Raw genomic sequence first — 13,576 nt, 5'->3', positions numbered from 1 at the left:
TTAGTGATCAATGCCATTTTTGTCCTCTATTGTTTGCTACCACTTGCTACATGTTCAGTCTAAGATGCTATTAATAGTAATTAGTCTACCAAGTAGTTCCCTTAGGACTTTGTTCACCTTTATTCCATCCAAACTTTTCATGGATATTCCTAGGAAAACTAATGTGAGTTATGATTGACCAGTTATGGTTTTTCTAATTTAAAGTCATATTATGCTAAGTATCACATGAAACTTTCAAGTGGCACATGTATGCTTTAGCAAATATATTTCTAGAGACTGACTTGAAGAAGCTTTGATATAGAGGACACTTATGGGAGGTATGTATTTAACCAGATCTGGCAGATCCAGATTTTGTGGGACTCTGATCACCTATAATTTGGAGAAGTCTTTCTTCCCAAAAAGGGATACAAATCATGAACAAAAAATTAATTTCAGAGACTTTGGATAAGATCTTTAAAATGAAAGGCTCTGAAACTTAAGCTCCATTAGCTTAGCTTCACATAAATCAGGTTTTTTCTTCTTTTTTTTTGCATTCAATCACATAATTGGGGCATTAAACCTAAACCAAACAAAATTTCACTATATGTGAACACCTACCATAAGCCAGGCACATTACATATTACAAACAAACTTATCAGATCAATATTGCCATTTTTATTTTTATAGAAGTGAAAACTGAGGCTCAGAGAATTTAGAAACTTGCTCAAAGGTAGCCCACAGTTTACAGTGGTGCTGAGATCCAAACCAAGTTCCCACAAACTTAATTTTGTGTTTTTCCACTACAATACTTTGCCTTTAAGTTTCTTCCCAAAGATAATGGGTTTTATTTACTTTAGAGAGCACTCCTAGAAAAATGACTGGAAAAGCTTAGTCAATGCTTAAAATTAGCATGTCTTATTTCCCATTTAAGACTTGCCCTAAAAATACTGACCTAAAACTGTATTTAAAGAATATGAAAAAACAAATGTTTAACCTTTTGGATCATCTTCCATACATTAAATGACATAGATAAAAACAGGAGACCTTAGGGTCAATTACATTCACACTTTTTTTTTATCAGTTTGTGCCCTATTATTTTTAAAACATCTCTCAGAAGTGTCTCTTCCTCTTGCTAATGCTCCCATAAATGGGTGCTTTGTCTTTTCATCATTTCCTCACTCACAGGACCAGCAGTTTGAATAGCTAGGCATTCCACAGAGGTTTGTTGTCTTGGCATTGATGAGGTTTTTGGTAGGTCACCATTTTCTAACCCAATAGGAATTCCATAATGTAAATATGCTACCATCCTATCTTATTCATTCAAAGGCATCAGAATAAGACTTTTGGCATTTGACTAAAGTTAAGACAAGAATAGATCAGATGTAACTAAGTGTTTTCAGTCAACAAGCTGCCATTGGTGCTATTTAAAAGACCTGCTGATTTTGTGGTCTTAGGGCTATTGTGACCTCAATCTGTAGCTGAAATCAGTCCAATGCAACAGGAGTTTCAACAACAGCAGCACAAAAAATGATGTCTTAACTGGATGGGAAAAGAAGACATATTTTCAAGAAGGCCTCTTTATAATTAGAGTGGAAGTTTCTCTTCAAGATGACCAGTGGTACAAACCCTTCAGGATCTTGCTTGTCCTCAAAAAGGTGAGTCTTTGATGGAAAAAGCCAAATGGCAACCATCCAGGAGGGTCTTCACTAACCCAAGCTAAAGATAGATATTATGATATCGCTTTCCACAGAAGTTCTAAGATAGATGACAACTACTTGAAGGAATTGAATGAGGACTTAAAACAAAGGAAGCAGGAACTGCTAGACATGCTAAAACCTCTAGAAGATAAGAACAACCTCTTATTCCAAAAGTTAATGTCTAACTTGGAGGAAAAACAAAGAAGGTAAGGGCTTCCTATTCCTAATCTTAGAAAGACTGGAGAATTTAATCTCCATAGTATTTAGCAATAGTTATTTACACTGTTTTGTTCTTGGTTTTGATTTTGCATTTTTTTTTTTGTTTTTAAATTTGAAATATTCAGCTCTAATAGAATGCAAAGAATTTGTATCACGGTAAAGAGAACCCCTCCCCTTTTTTAGTAAAATTAAATATGACTCAACTCTCATCCCATGAAGTTACAGTTGTCACTCTTCCTCCTTAGGATGCCCATCCAAGAAACAGGTAAAAGCCTTTAATAACTTGGGTCTATCGTGGTCACATTGATAATTTCCTTATTCATGGTTGCAGAATCATTTTAGGATAAATGACTCTGTTCTTTTTATACCAAGTAGTAGAGTAGTGATCTATTTCTAAGCCTAAGAGCCCTTTGAAGTAGGGTCCAACCTCTGTAAAATGCTCAGAAGCTGAGGTCTTAACTCTGCTTTAGAACACTTGCTGTTCTTGGGACCTACCAACCCAATTCTCTCTTTCCTTTCTAGTCTCAGAAAATCTCACCTCAGTTGGTCTACCTTCTTTCTATACCCTTATAAGGATCTCAGACTTTGTGAGAACAAGCTGTGGTCAAGCACCAGCTGTTTACACAACCCAACAACACAGACTTCTATTAAGGCAAGAGAACATGAAAGTCTGGTTTTCTTAAACCTGGGAGGAAAAAGGACAAAGGACACAAATATTAATTAATTAATGTCTTCAAAGAATATCCTCTCTCACATTCAAAGACTTGATACTAATTCAGGTTTTGTTAGGAACTTCCCAATGGCATGCCTTCTTAGGGCCTGCTAAGGACGTAAGTTGTTTACCCAAACGTCAAATGTCTAAAGACATTTGGAGACCCAAGGTGGATGTGGACAGAGATAAGATAGGGATGGGTTATCAGACACAACTCTGAGATTTATCAAGAAAGCATAAGGTTTTTCAACTCCCTTCTTTACAAGGGCAGAACCACTTCCTCCTCATCCAAAATTCATACACCAAAACATTCTTTTGAGGGGGCATAAATCAATCTCACTGACTGTTGGAAACATAACTTTTTAACCTTAAAGAGCACTGAATTTATTACTGAGCACATAACTAAGAAAAATGACAGTTAGGAATGGAATCATTCTAGTTATAGAGACTTTCTCTGTCTGGAAGAACTTTCATAACTTCTGGGATTTCAGCCCCCATCTGACTTCTGTAGCAGAGTACTTCCTGGCTGGTTGCAGGATATTAATATTACCTTTTAGGAGGCATGTATGTTTTATGATGTTTCTCTTCTTCTAGTCTGCAGATCATGCAACAGATCATGGCAGGGAAGGGGTATGATGAATCCTCAGTCATGGAGCTCATTAAGGAAGCAGAGGAGATGAAACAGAACTTGGTAAGATGTTGGTGGGTACTTCAGGGAGCAGCCTACTGAACAGGCCACCATTAACTTAGTAATTTCTTTCAACCTCACTTTAATGACTGAACAAACACATGTCTCTGTTTGTTTGGCTTTCCCCCCTCCACCAACAGGAAAGGAAAAACAAGATGCTTCGGAAGGAAATGGAGATGCTATGGAACAAGGTGTGCCTCTAAGGACCTATTGAAAGTATTGTCCTGCAGATAATAATGGAAAGAATCTACCATTCCTCTCATCCCACATCATCATTTTCTCATGTTTCTGCTTCCACTGATAACTTCATTCCAATACATTCTTTGCACAACAGCCAAAGTGATCTTTAAAAAAATAATAAAAGCATATCACTTTTCTTCTGAAAACAGTTGCAGAACTCCTTATTGTGGCATAATCTGGTTTGTGCCCACCTCTCCAATCTCTCATAGAAGTCCTTACCTTGCTTTCTATGCACCAACCACATTGGATTCCTTGTGGTAACTCTAGACCTTTGCTCTTTATTTAGCCCCTGCCTGTAATGCTATTTGATAGAGGTTGACTCATTCTTATCCTTCAGGTCTCAGCTCAAATATCACCTATTCAGAAAAGTCCTCCTTGTTTACTCCATCTAAAATACGGCACCCTCTTCCTACTTTCTACTATACAACTCTGTTCAGATCTTCCACATCACTTTTCATAATATAAACTTATAATTTTATTGTATTTTTTTAAACTTGTTTCTATCCCTTTTCCCCCTTCTGGGATACAAGTTTTACCAGTGTCTTGACTGCTTTGTCTGAATTCCTAACACCTATCACAGTGCTTGTTGAAACATAATAGAGAATCAATCAATGTAAGTTGAATGAATGAACAAATGAATATCTAACTTTAATACCCCTATCCTTTTACAACAATCATTGCATTGTTTAAGATAACAATAGCCTTTTGCTGGGAAACCAGGAGGAGAAATTCTTTTGTGGATTAGCCCTTGAAACTCAAGTGCTTTTGCCCAGAGTATGCAACTGAAAAACCAGACTGTGTTTGTGATATAAACAAGTGTGTGGTAGTGAATTCTGACTGCTTTTTTTCATCTCACTTTTCCACAAATAATCAGGATACTTCCAAGCCCTGTTCCTTGTACTGAGATCTGAAACTAGTTCTTAGTAACAGCTGTAAATTAGTTCTATGGATTATGAGAAGTTTTAGTTCCCAGGTTCTTGAGTCCTTGTGATAGGAAATGTGCCAGGTGATAGGAAATGTGCTAGCACAATTCCTCTGTCAAAATCCAACTGCTCCAGAGCTCCCAAAATACTTTTTATAAGAGATATCCAAACAAGTTAGCTCATAATCAACTTTCCCTAGCTATTCTTTAGACAAGGAGAAATGGAGAAGAGCAGCATGACTTGTGGCTAAGAACATAGGCTTCAGAGTCAGAAAGATCTGGTTCTACCTCTAGCTCTGTACTTTCCTAGATGTGTAATGCTAAACAAATGACTCCAAGTCTTAATTTCTCACCTACAAAATGGTTAGTTAGTGCTTGGCATTTGATATCAGTTCAATTAATGGTTTTTAAAAATTATTACAAGATACACTCAAGAGACATAATCGAAGGGTTCATTATATTCTGAATCCCCTTTGGTAGGTAGCACAATTGCTATTTGGGGCCCTGAGAAGCTGCTGAGTGACAGGAGCCAAAAGCTTCGACTCATATTGGTTTTCCGCTTCTCTCCTCATTAATTTCCACTAACTAAAAGCTTTGCCAAAATGTCTCTCCACAGACATTTGAGACAGAAGAGCTTCGTGATCAACAAAAAGCACCACAGATAAAACCCAAGGCAGACTTGCAGGACAGAAAGGCAAGTGCTTAGAATTTTATGATTATCAATGCCACGTAGCTGGAAACAACCTGTTGATAATCAAGGCTAACTTGAATAGGCAGATAGGTAGAATCTGAGCTTTTAGGGTATATTGGATTTATGTTCAGCCAAGACATTGTACTCTTTTCCTGGGACTTCCTATTACTTTGGCTCTCTTCTTTCATCCCAGGCTCCCAAATCCCCCTCATCACCTGTGAAGACCAAGAGTGAAATGGAGATACCAGTTGCAGAGAAAGTGAAGGAGATAAGGAAGGTATACAATCATTCTGAACAGTAATGGATTTGGATCTGATAAATTAAGATATCTTTAATGTAGGAATAATCTGCCCAAGCTATGGTGTGCCACTGAACACAAGGCAGATTTTATAAGCAATGTGGTACCTTGGGGGTATTCAAGTCAGAGTGATGTCACACATTTCTGGGAAATCATGTTACCTAGGACAAAGTGAGAAAAGTTTTATTAATAGTGACAACTCCACAATACCTAGGTGATGTCAGAACATTTGTTAATTTGTCTTGGAAAATTTATTTAGAGATATTACATTTGCATCTCATCTTCCCATAACCAACTCATTCACAAAAAATGACCATTTCAATTATATTCTAACATTTAGAGAGTGGATTCTACAGGGGAGATCAATTAAGAGGACTGTGCAGTTGAAATCAACTTAATAGTGAATCTATGGCACCATAATTTTGCTATAAGGTCATGCTACATATTGAGAAAACTGATTTTTGATCTCAATTTACTTTGTCACTCAGAGGCTCTTTCTTCCACCAGGAAAAGCAACAGAGGAAAATGGAATGGGTCAAGTATCAGGAACAAGCCAACATTCCTCAGGTACTAAGGTCTTCCAAGGCTGGACATGGATGCATTTCGTTCCTACAATATAAAGCCTTTAGCTTCTCAGGGTTAAGCCCAATCCCTTGATCCTGGGTTACCAATTGTCCTGCTAAAAGAAATGTATCATGGCAATGGGGGAGGAGGAAGGAAAGAGGGTGATGGTGTAAATATGATTGAAGTACATTTTATATGTGTGTGTATGAAAGAAAATAGCATAATGAAACCACTAAAACTGTTTAAAAGGGGAAAGGAGGAAAAAGGGGTTAAGAAAAAGCAAAAAGGGGTGAATTTGATCAAAGCACATTTATATGCATGTATGAAAATATCACAATAAAACTCCTTTTGTATAATTTGCGCTAATAAGAAATATTTTAAAAAATTGCTAAAGAGATGAACAAAGCAGAGCCAACTATTATTTTCTTATTTAACCAAAAATAAAATTTTGTAAACCATAAGAAAAGAAATGTATCATGAGAAGATGGCTGATGTGACCTATTTCTAGTTATACATTGAGTAACTTGGAATGAATATTATTTTTTCCTGTGTTCTTGATTTTCTTGTAATTGAAATGGGGGAAAAATAACAAATACTTGCTGTCCAATTTTGAAAGACTGAGCATGAAGGAATTAGTTTTAAATTTCTGGGTAAAGAACATTTAGGTAACAGTGGATTTAGAAAAGTCAATATTATATGAGTAGTTTTGAAAAATGTCCCCTTTCAGAATGACTTTCATGGCAAAGTGATTGAGCTGAGAATTGAAGCCTTGAAGAACTACCAGAAGGCCAATGACCTGAAACTATCACTGTACTTACAGCAGAATTTTGAGCCAAAGCAAGCATTTTTAAATCTTCCAATGTCCCAAGGTAGGTAGAATATTAAAGGTACACAGTTTGAGATCTTCTTAGTATTGGCGATCCCGTTACTTGTAAAGTGAACATCACAATGCCTGGCATACAGTAAGTTGAATGTTAGTGGTATAATAATTAATTTTTCACTATCATCATTATTAATACTACTCAGAAGCTGTTGTACCAAGGTAAGGATTCTCTCTGATGAAATAAAATTTTCCTTTGTGAAGACAGAGTAATATGTACTTAGTATATGTAGATGATAATATAGTTGGTGCTCAAAAAGTATTAGCTTTTCCGACTTTCACCTTTCCTAGACATTAGAGTTGTTCGATATAATGAATTTCATTGGAATAGACTCTGCTATTTCAGAGATGAAAGTTGAGAAGACACATTTGACAATGGTTGTAAGTTGCACTAATTCAGATATTCCTCTGGGAATTTCAGTGATTTCCCATAAAGACTTCATGGCACTATTACAGGAAATCATGTAGTTTTAAGTAATGGATCAAAGGAAAGGGAAATGATTCTCAAAATTTCAAGTATCTATGAATTGGAACTCCATTTTTAAAAAGAGATATGCTTGGGAAATCAGAGCCAAAGGATGACAGTGTTCTATATCAGTGTGTTTCAATATGTATGATTCTAATTTCTTTGCAGTCTTATTCCATAAAAGGCTTGAATGGTTTATAAAAATCACACCATAGGATTAAATAAATAGATGAGTAAATCAAAGGAAAGTGAAAATGAATTGAAATTAGATAAATACATGACAATTCATGATAAAAGTACTATTTTCTTGGTAGAATAGGTTATAAATTTGATTCTGAATTCCTCAGCAAAATGAGACATGAATTTGTAGGTTCACAACCTAACAATAAACTACTACTCTGAAGAAACATATCTCTTCCTGGTACTGAGACCTGAAAGTTCTCCCCAGGACCTCATAATAGGGATATGATCCTATATATGTGATGATAAATTAGTGTCTGATCCTATACGTGTGATAAATTAATGTCCTCAATAATACTTCTAAAGCTGAAGATTTTGAAATTGAAGAATTAAAATTTCCTAGGCTGTTTGTTATCTGTTCCTTGGCACAATAATGATGGCAAATTATTAATCTGAAAAAAGTTTAAAGGGATACATCAACTCAAGATGATCTGGCCCAAGTACCTAGCATTCTGCCTCTGATCCAAAGGTAAAATTTAGAAAATCCAGAGAACTGTCTTCTTATTCTTTAAGCATAGTTCCATACATATATTTCTTTCAACTTATGTTTTGACAAGAATTGGACAGCAGAAAGCTGGAAAGAGAGAACTTGGAATGCAACCAAAAGCAGTATAAAGTCATTAAGATGCAAATTTAAAAGACAGAGGACAGAGGGTTATGAAGAGGACAGACAGGTCCCTGTTTGACCTTTCAAAATCAGCCAAAGGTCATCTCAAGGGATACACAGAATAAGGATCCAAAAGTGGTTTTTTTTTTTTTTTTTTTGTGCAGCTGAGTTTTTTTGGTGGGGCTCAGAGATTCTTGCTTACAAACCAGGTGTTCTACTGTTTGAGCCACACCTCCAGTCCATTTTGCTCTAATTATTTTGGCGATGGGGGGGGGTCTCATGAACTATTTGCCCAGGCTGACATCAAAACATGAACCTCCCAGTCTCAGCTTCCCAAAAAGCTAGAGTTATAGGCCTGAGCCACTGGTGCCTTGACTCCAGATTCAAGTCAAGCCCAGATTAGTAAATAGTGAAAGATTCCATTCAATTTGATTGCTCAGCAGATTTTTTTTTTCTCACTTGCAGAACAGTGAATCAATTTGAACTAGGGCAATCTACTAATCAACCTCCTCTCTCTATTCTGTACTCTTAAACTCCTGGAGAGAATTAAGCAATAGGGTATTATACAGCTCAGTTACTACTCATTAATACAGCCACAGTCATGAGTGACCCATTCTTCCTATGTCTTATTGATTGTGAATTCACTGAGCACTGATTGTAGGCCAGTTGCATTGTCTATTACACATATTTTAATACACATATCTTTTTTTAAATATACGTATCTTTAGGTTTGTTTGAGTCCAAGTGGATCTGAAATCTAATGAGTCCCAGATTTTGGTTATGTTGACCTAGTGTTTGATTATTAAAAAGAAAGTAAAAGAGATGCTAAATGGAAGAATTTTTAAAGTAATCATAATGAAATTTTTATCAACAGCGATATGGTAGGAAAATAGTTTGGTGGTGCTCAGTGTTTCCCAATTTTGTGTATCACTTAGACTATTATTTATTCAAGTTTTGGTATTTTCATAAAATTTATGACCTTTTTTATAAATACATTTCGTGAAAATAAAACATATATTAGTAAATGAAAAAACAGTAAAGTTTTCCATAAGACAAGTAAGCTTAGTAAGTACACAAAACTGAAATTTTATTTTCTTATAAGAGTCTCAGTTTGAGGCCTGTTTTATCTTAATTAGAAAGAAAGATTAATAAGACATAAGTAATTAAAAAAATCTCACCAACTTAGAACTTACTCCTTAGTGATATCAAGTTTCAAAGCACTGTAAAAAGAATACTTCTCTCATGTGACTTATAGTATTTAATACTGTGTTCTAACACCTCCTAAATTTATCCCAGTTGCCACCTAAAATAATCTCACCATTACATTTTGAGAAATTGCATTTTTTTTTTTGTGGTATTGGGGTTTGAACTCAGGATTTTGGGTTTGCAAGGCAGGCACTGTACCACTTGAGCCATGCCTCCAGTCCTGAGAAGTTGTAATTTAACGGGAAAAAGCACTAGATAGAGTCATATACATGAGTTGAAGACCTTACTGGTCTAGAGTTTAGAATCTAGCAGTTAACATAACTTGGGCAAGCCAGTTTTTTGTTTCTCTAAAACAACCACAAAATATTATAGAGTACATTGTGTAACCCTTATAATGACTCTGTGAGATAGGAATTATAGAACAAGAAATAAATTTAAAAAATCCAGGCTTCTGGGTCCACAGTCAAAGCTTAGTTCCTAAAATGTGCAATCAAATGGCAGTGTTAAGTGAGATTTTTTTCATGCCTCTTCAGTCTTTAAAAGCTTTGGTTTTAATTCAAAGTTAGCAACTATTTAAAGTATTATCCTTCCAATGACGAATCATACTTGATAAGGTTAATTTCTTCTGTAATAGAGAAAACAGGATTACGGAGTGAGATTTGTAATTTTGCATTTAGTCCAGTAGGTGGCAACAACCACATCCAGGCTTCAAGTCCAGCACACATAGTGGTAATTCAGGAAATGCTGTAGAAGAGACTGGCTTTCTTATTACCCTTAGAACAAACTGTGCTACATTTTATACCAAATGAAAAAAGGAAAAACAACCTATGTATGTTTTGTGTCATATCCTGTGGCACCAAGATGTATTACTGGCAGCCTTGATTAAACCCAGTATTCTGTTGCGCAATTCTAACCTATTATTCTACTCCCTGAGTTACAGTTCTTTCAATTCCAAAACAAAAACAAAAAATAAAAACCAGTTACTGCCCACTTCCTCCACAATTCTTGTTCAATACTGTTTCCCTCTGCCACTGATACGTCAGTGATAAGTCAGACCACCAGAACACTGAAGTAAAAAATGGATTGGGCAATTGCACAAAGACTATTTGAAGTTTAACTTCTTACTAGTGCTCCAGGATGGTGTTCCTTTTCCTCTAGTTTCAAAGGATTTGGATTTCACAAATCAATCTTAGAGAAAGAGTGGGATGTCATTTTGGATGCACCTCCTAGCAAATCATTGTGCAGGTCTTTCTGTTCCTAGGCAGTTCCAAGTGGAGGGAGGTTTTTACTCCAGGGCTTTTGGCCAAGAATCCCTCCTCCTGGTCCAGTGTGCTGGTTGGCTGAGTTGCAGTGGTGTGATCATTTGATTGGCAAACATTAGTGACTTTGTTACACTTCAAGCAATTCCTACTCACAATTCCCTTGAGACTCAGGATGTAGGATTTTTTTTTTTTTTTTCTGTTGTTACACCTTGAGTGAAATCTTTACATGTTTCCAGAGACAGGTCACATTTGAAGGGATTTATTGTCCCAACCAGTACAAAATTATTATTTGACCCAGGGTGTATGGGAGTCCTCCTTGGCTTTTATAGCATCAAGAGAACAGTTTGTGGTCTTTGGCAGTTACCTACCTTAGAGAACACAGGCACTACACAAACTCTAAATTCAGTTGAATTTCCCATTATATCTCCTGCTGTTTAAAGAAGAGACTTATCTTCAGTAATAATATAAATCGTGATAAAAATTTGATTTTGACAGCCTTACTTTTTTCTCCCCCATCCCCCACTCAGCATTTCCTTGATCTCTTTGAGAAGAAATGGAAGGTTCTCCTTTGAGAAGAAACTGAAGGTTGGAGGTGGATATTGTGCTACACTTATAAATTCAGATGAAAGCCCAGTGAAATGAGAAATGTATACTCTTGAGACCTTATTTACCCAATAGCCCTATGTTTTGAAAGCAAGTCATTCCTCTTGCCTTTAACCTTTACTTCACTTTAGTGTAGTCCTCCTGATGGCTGAAATACACTTTAGCAGATGCTGCCGAAGGGAAAATACTAGTGTTGAGCTAAAATGCTAAAAAGCAGGGGTGGAAATCCACTGACAGCTCAAATCTGGGTACCTGATAAGTAGTATTGCTCTCAAGTATAGGCTTTTTTAAGCTTTGAGGTAACCTGAACCTTTTGAATTTGAAAGTTAGAGTCATGGTGTTAGTAGGTTATGAAGCCAATTTCTAAACTAGGTCATTCTTTTGCTTCCCATAAAACCTCGCAGAAGTCCAGGAAAATAATTCCCTTTCCCCCTAAAAATATAAATTTTAAATTAATGTAAACTCTACCCCTATTAATATCATTATTTTAATGTGTGACAATAGATTCAACTGTGTGCATCATACTCTGGAGAGGAACAGGATGTCTACTAAAGGATTCTCATATTTAGAAAATAAAAATAAAAGGATACCCAGTTAAATATGAATTTTGGATAAACAATGAATAATTTTTAGTATCAGCATGTTCCAAATTTTGCATTAGACATATTTATACTAAAAATTATTGCTGTTTATTAACATTCAAATTTAAGTGGGTTCCTATGTTTTAGGACAGGCTCACTACCTCGCCTACAGAGCAACCTGTAATATTTTTTCCCTTTTAGTCTTCCCCCTCTTATCCTGTACCTTTCATTCTCCCTGCCTCCTCCCCTTTATCTTTTGTTTTCTACTATTCATAATTGACCATTTTGTGGAATATTTGAGATATCTGAGTGTGTATGTGTGTGTGTAAACACATGATTTATTATTCCACTTCTAGAAATGTTAAATATTATATTAGAACACTTTATAGATTCTCAGTTGTTTTTACTTACTTGTAATCACAAATGATTTTTCTCTCTATAGGACATAAGCTTTCAAAAAAGTCCACTACTCACTACAACTTTAAAATATTGTTTGATAGTTATTTTCTAAAACAATTAGAAAATTCATATCAATGTTACTATTAGTCAGTTCTAAAATAATACAATTCTACAATACTGTGATGAATGGTAATAGTCTTGTGACCCAAAATAAAATTAGTTGTTTTTTTTTTCCTTAAAAGAAACTCTCAATTTCTAAATGTTTCCCATCAGGTATTATAGGTACTACAACTATGGCCAGAGCAACTAGCAGCAGAAATGAACCCAATATGGTGAGAATGACTTTCTTTTTAAAAAATTCTTTCTTTCTTCATTAATTCATTCATCATTCATTTAATGTTAGGGATTGAACCTAGGGCCTCATGCATGCTAGGTAAGCACTCTACCACTGAGCTACCACCTCATACCCATCCCTGTAATGTGTTAACATGCATTTTAATGTATTTTTAGGGGATTTGCAAAATGAGTGTCCTGACACTTAATTTTTTTAGCTCTTTTTTTTTTCCCTTTCCTATTTTAGAGAAATCTGGAATCAAAGACCTACGCAGAACAACAAGGAGCTACAGAAAGTCAGTCTGATGATGTAGAGAGAGGCTCTTTTTTCTGAGGTCACTGCCAGATGAAGCACTGAAGGATTAGAAGGCTTTCACTCCATTTGCTTTGGACAGATTTAAAGACTAGGCACAGCCATTTGTGTTAATTAAAATCTCTCAAACCTTTTTTTTAGAGCTGTTTTCCCTCTTTCCCCTCCACCAATCTGGGTGGAAATGTTAGATGCTTGGTTTTAAGCATATCAGTAATTTAATCAGTTAGGGATTGTGAACAGCTTCTGATTATTTTGATCACTTTTGGATTTGAAAATGACTAGATTGAAAACACTGTATGTAGTTAAATCCATAGAAAGGAACTCTTTACCTTTTAGCTATTTAATTCTGGGCAGATCTTCTATTGGAAAATGAGCATTAGGTACAAAATAAAGAAAATTATATTCCCTAGACTGCTCTTACTTTCCAATTTCCTTATTGATTCTGTCTCCTTGTCTATTTCTTGATTATCTTCTATCCTCCCAGTACCACTGTTTTAGTGCAGACCCTTTCCTGCTTGGATTGCCACTGCTTCGGTTCCCGTTTCCAGGATCTCTAATCCATCTTTCATAGTACCACTAAAGCTATCTTTCCTGAAAGAGAAACAAGATCATGTCATTCCCCTACTGATTTCTCACTGACTTTTCTTATAAAGTCCAAACTCCTTCACAGACCATA

The 13,576-nt window shown here is 35.8% G+C and overlaps 1 protein-coding gene across 1 annotated transcript; it reads left to right on the top strand.

Moving 5' to 3' along the window:
• The first annotated feature begins 1,587 nt into the window (after positions 1–1,587).
• On the top strand, positions 1,588–13,185 carry Ccdc196 (coiled-coil domain containing 196). Its single transcript, XM_020184183.2, has 10 exons — positions 1,588–1,634; positions 1,730–1,882; positions 3,202–3,298; positions 3,436–3,486; positions 5,074–5,151; positions 5,342–5,425; positions 5,954–6,013; positions 6,738–6,879; positions 12,528–12,586; positions 12,835–13,185. Exons 1-10 carry the CDS (start codon positions 1,588–1,590, stop codon positions 12,919–12,921), a joined length of 858 nt encoding a protein of 285 aa, XP_020039772.1. The 3' UTR covers positions 12,922–13,185.
• Positions 13,186–13,576: the final 391 nt, after the last annotated feature.

This window comes from Castor canadensis, chromosome 3 (genome assembly GCF_047511655.1).
Source record: "Castor canadensis chromosome 3, mCasCan1.hap1v2, whole genome shotgun sequence".
Taxonomy (NCBI): Eukaryota; Metazoa; Chordata; class Mammalia; order Rodentia; family Castoridae; genus Castor; species Castor canadensis.
The sequence above is the reverse complement of the archived record's forward strand: the minus strand, read 5'-3'. Positions and strand labels throughout refer to the sequence as shown.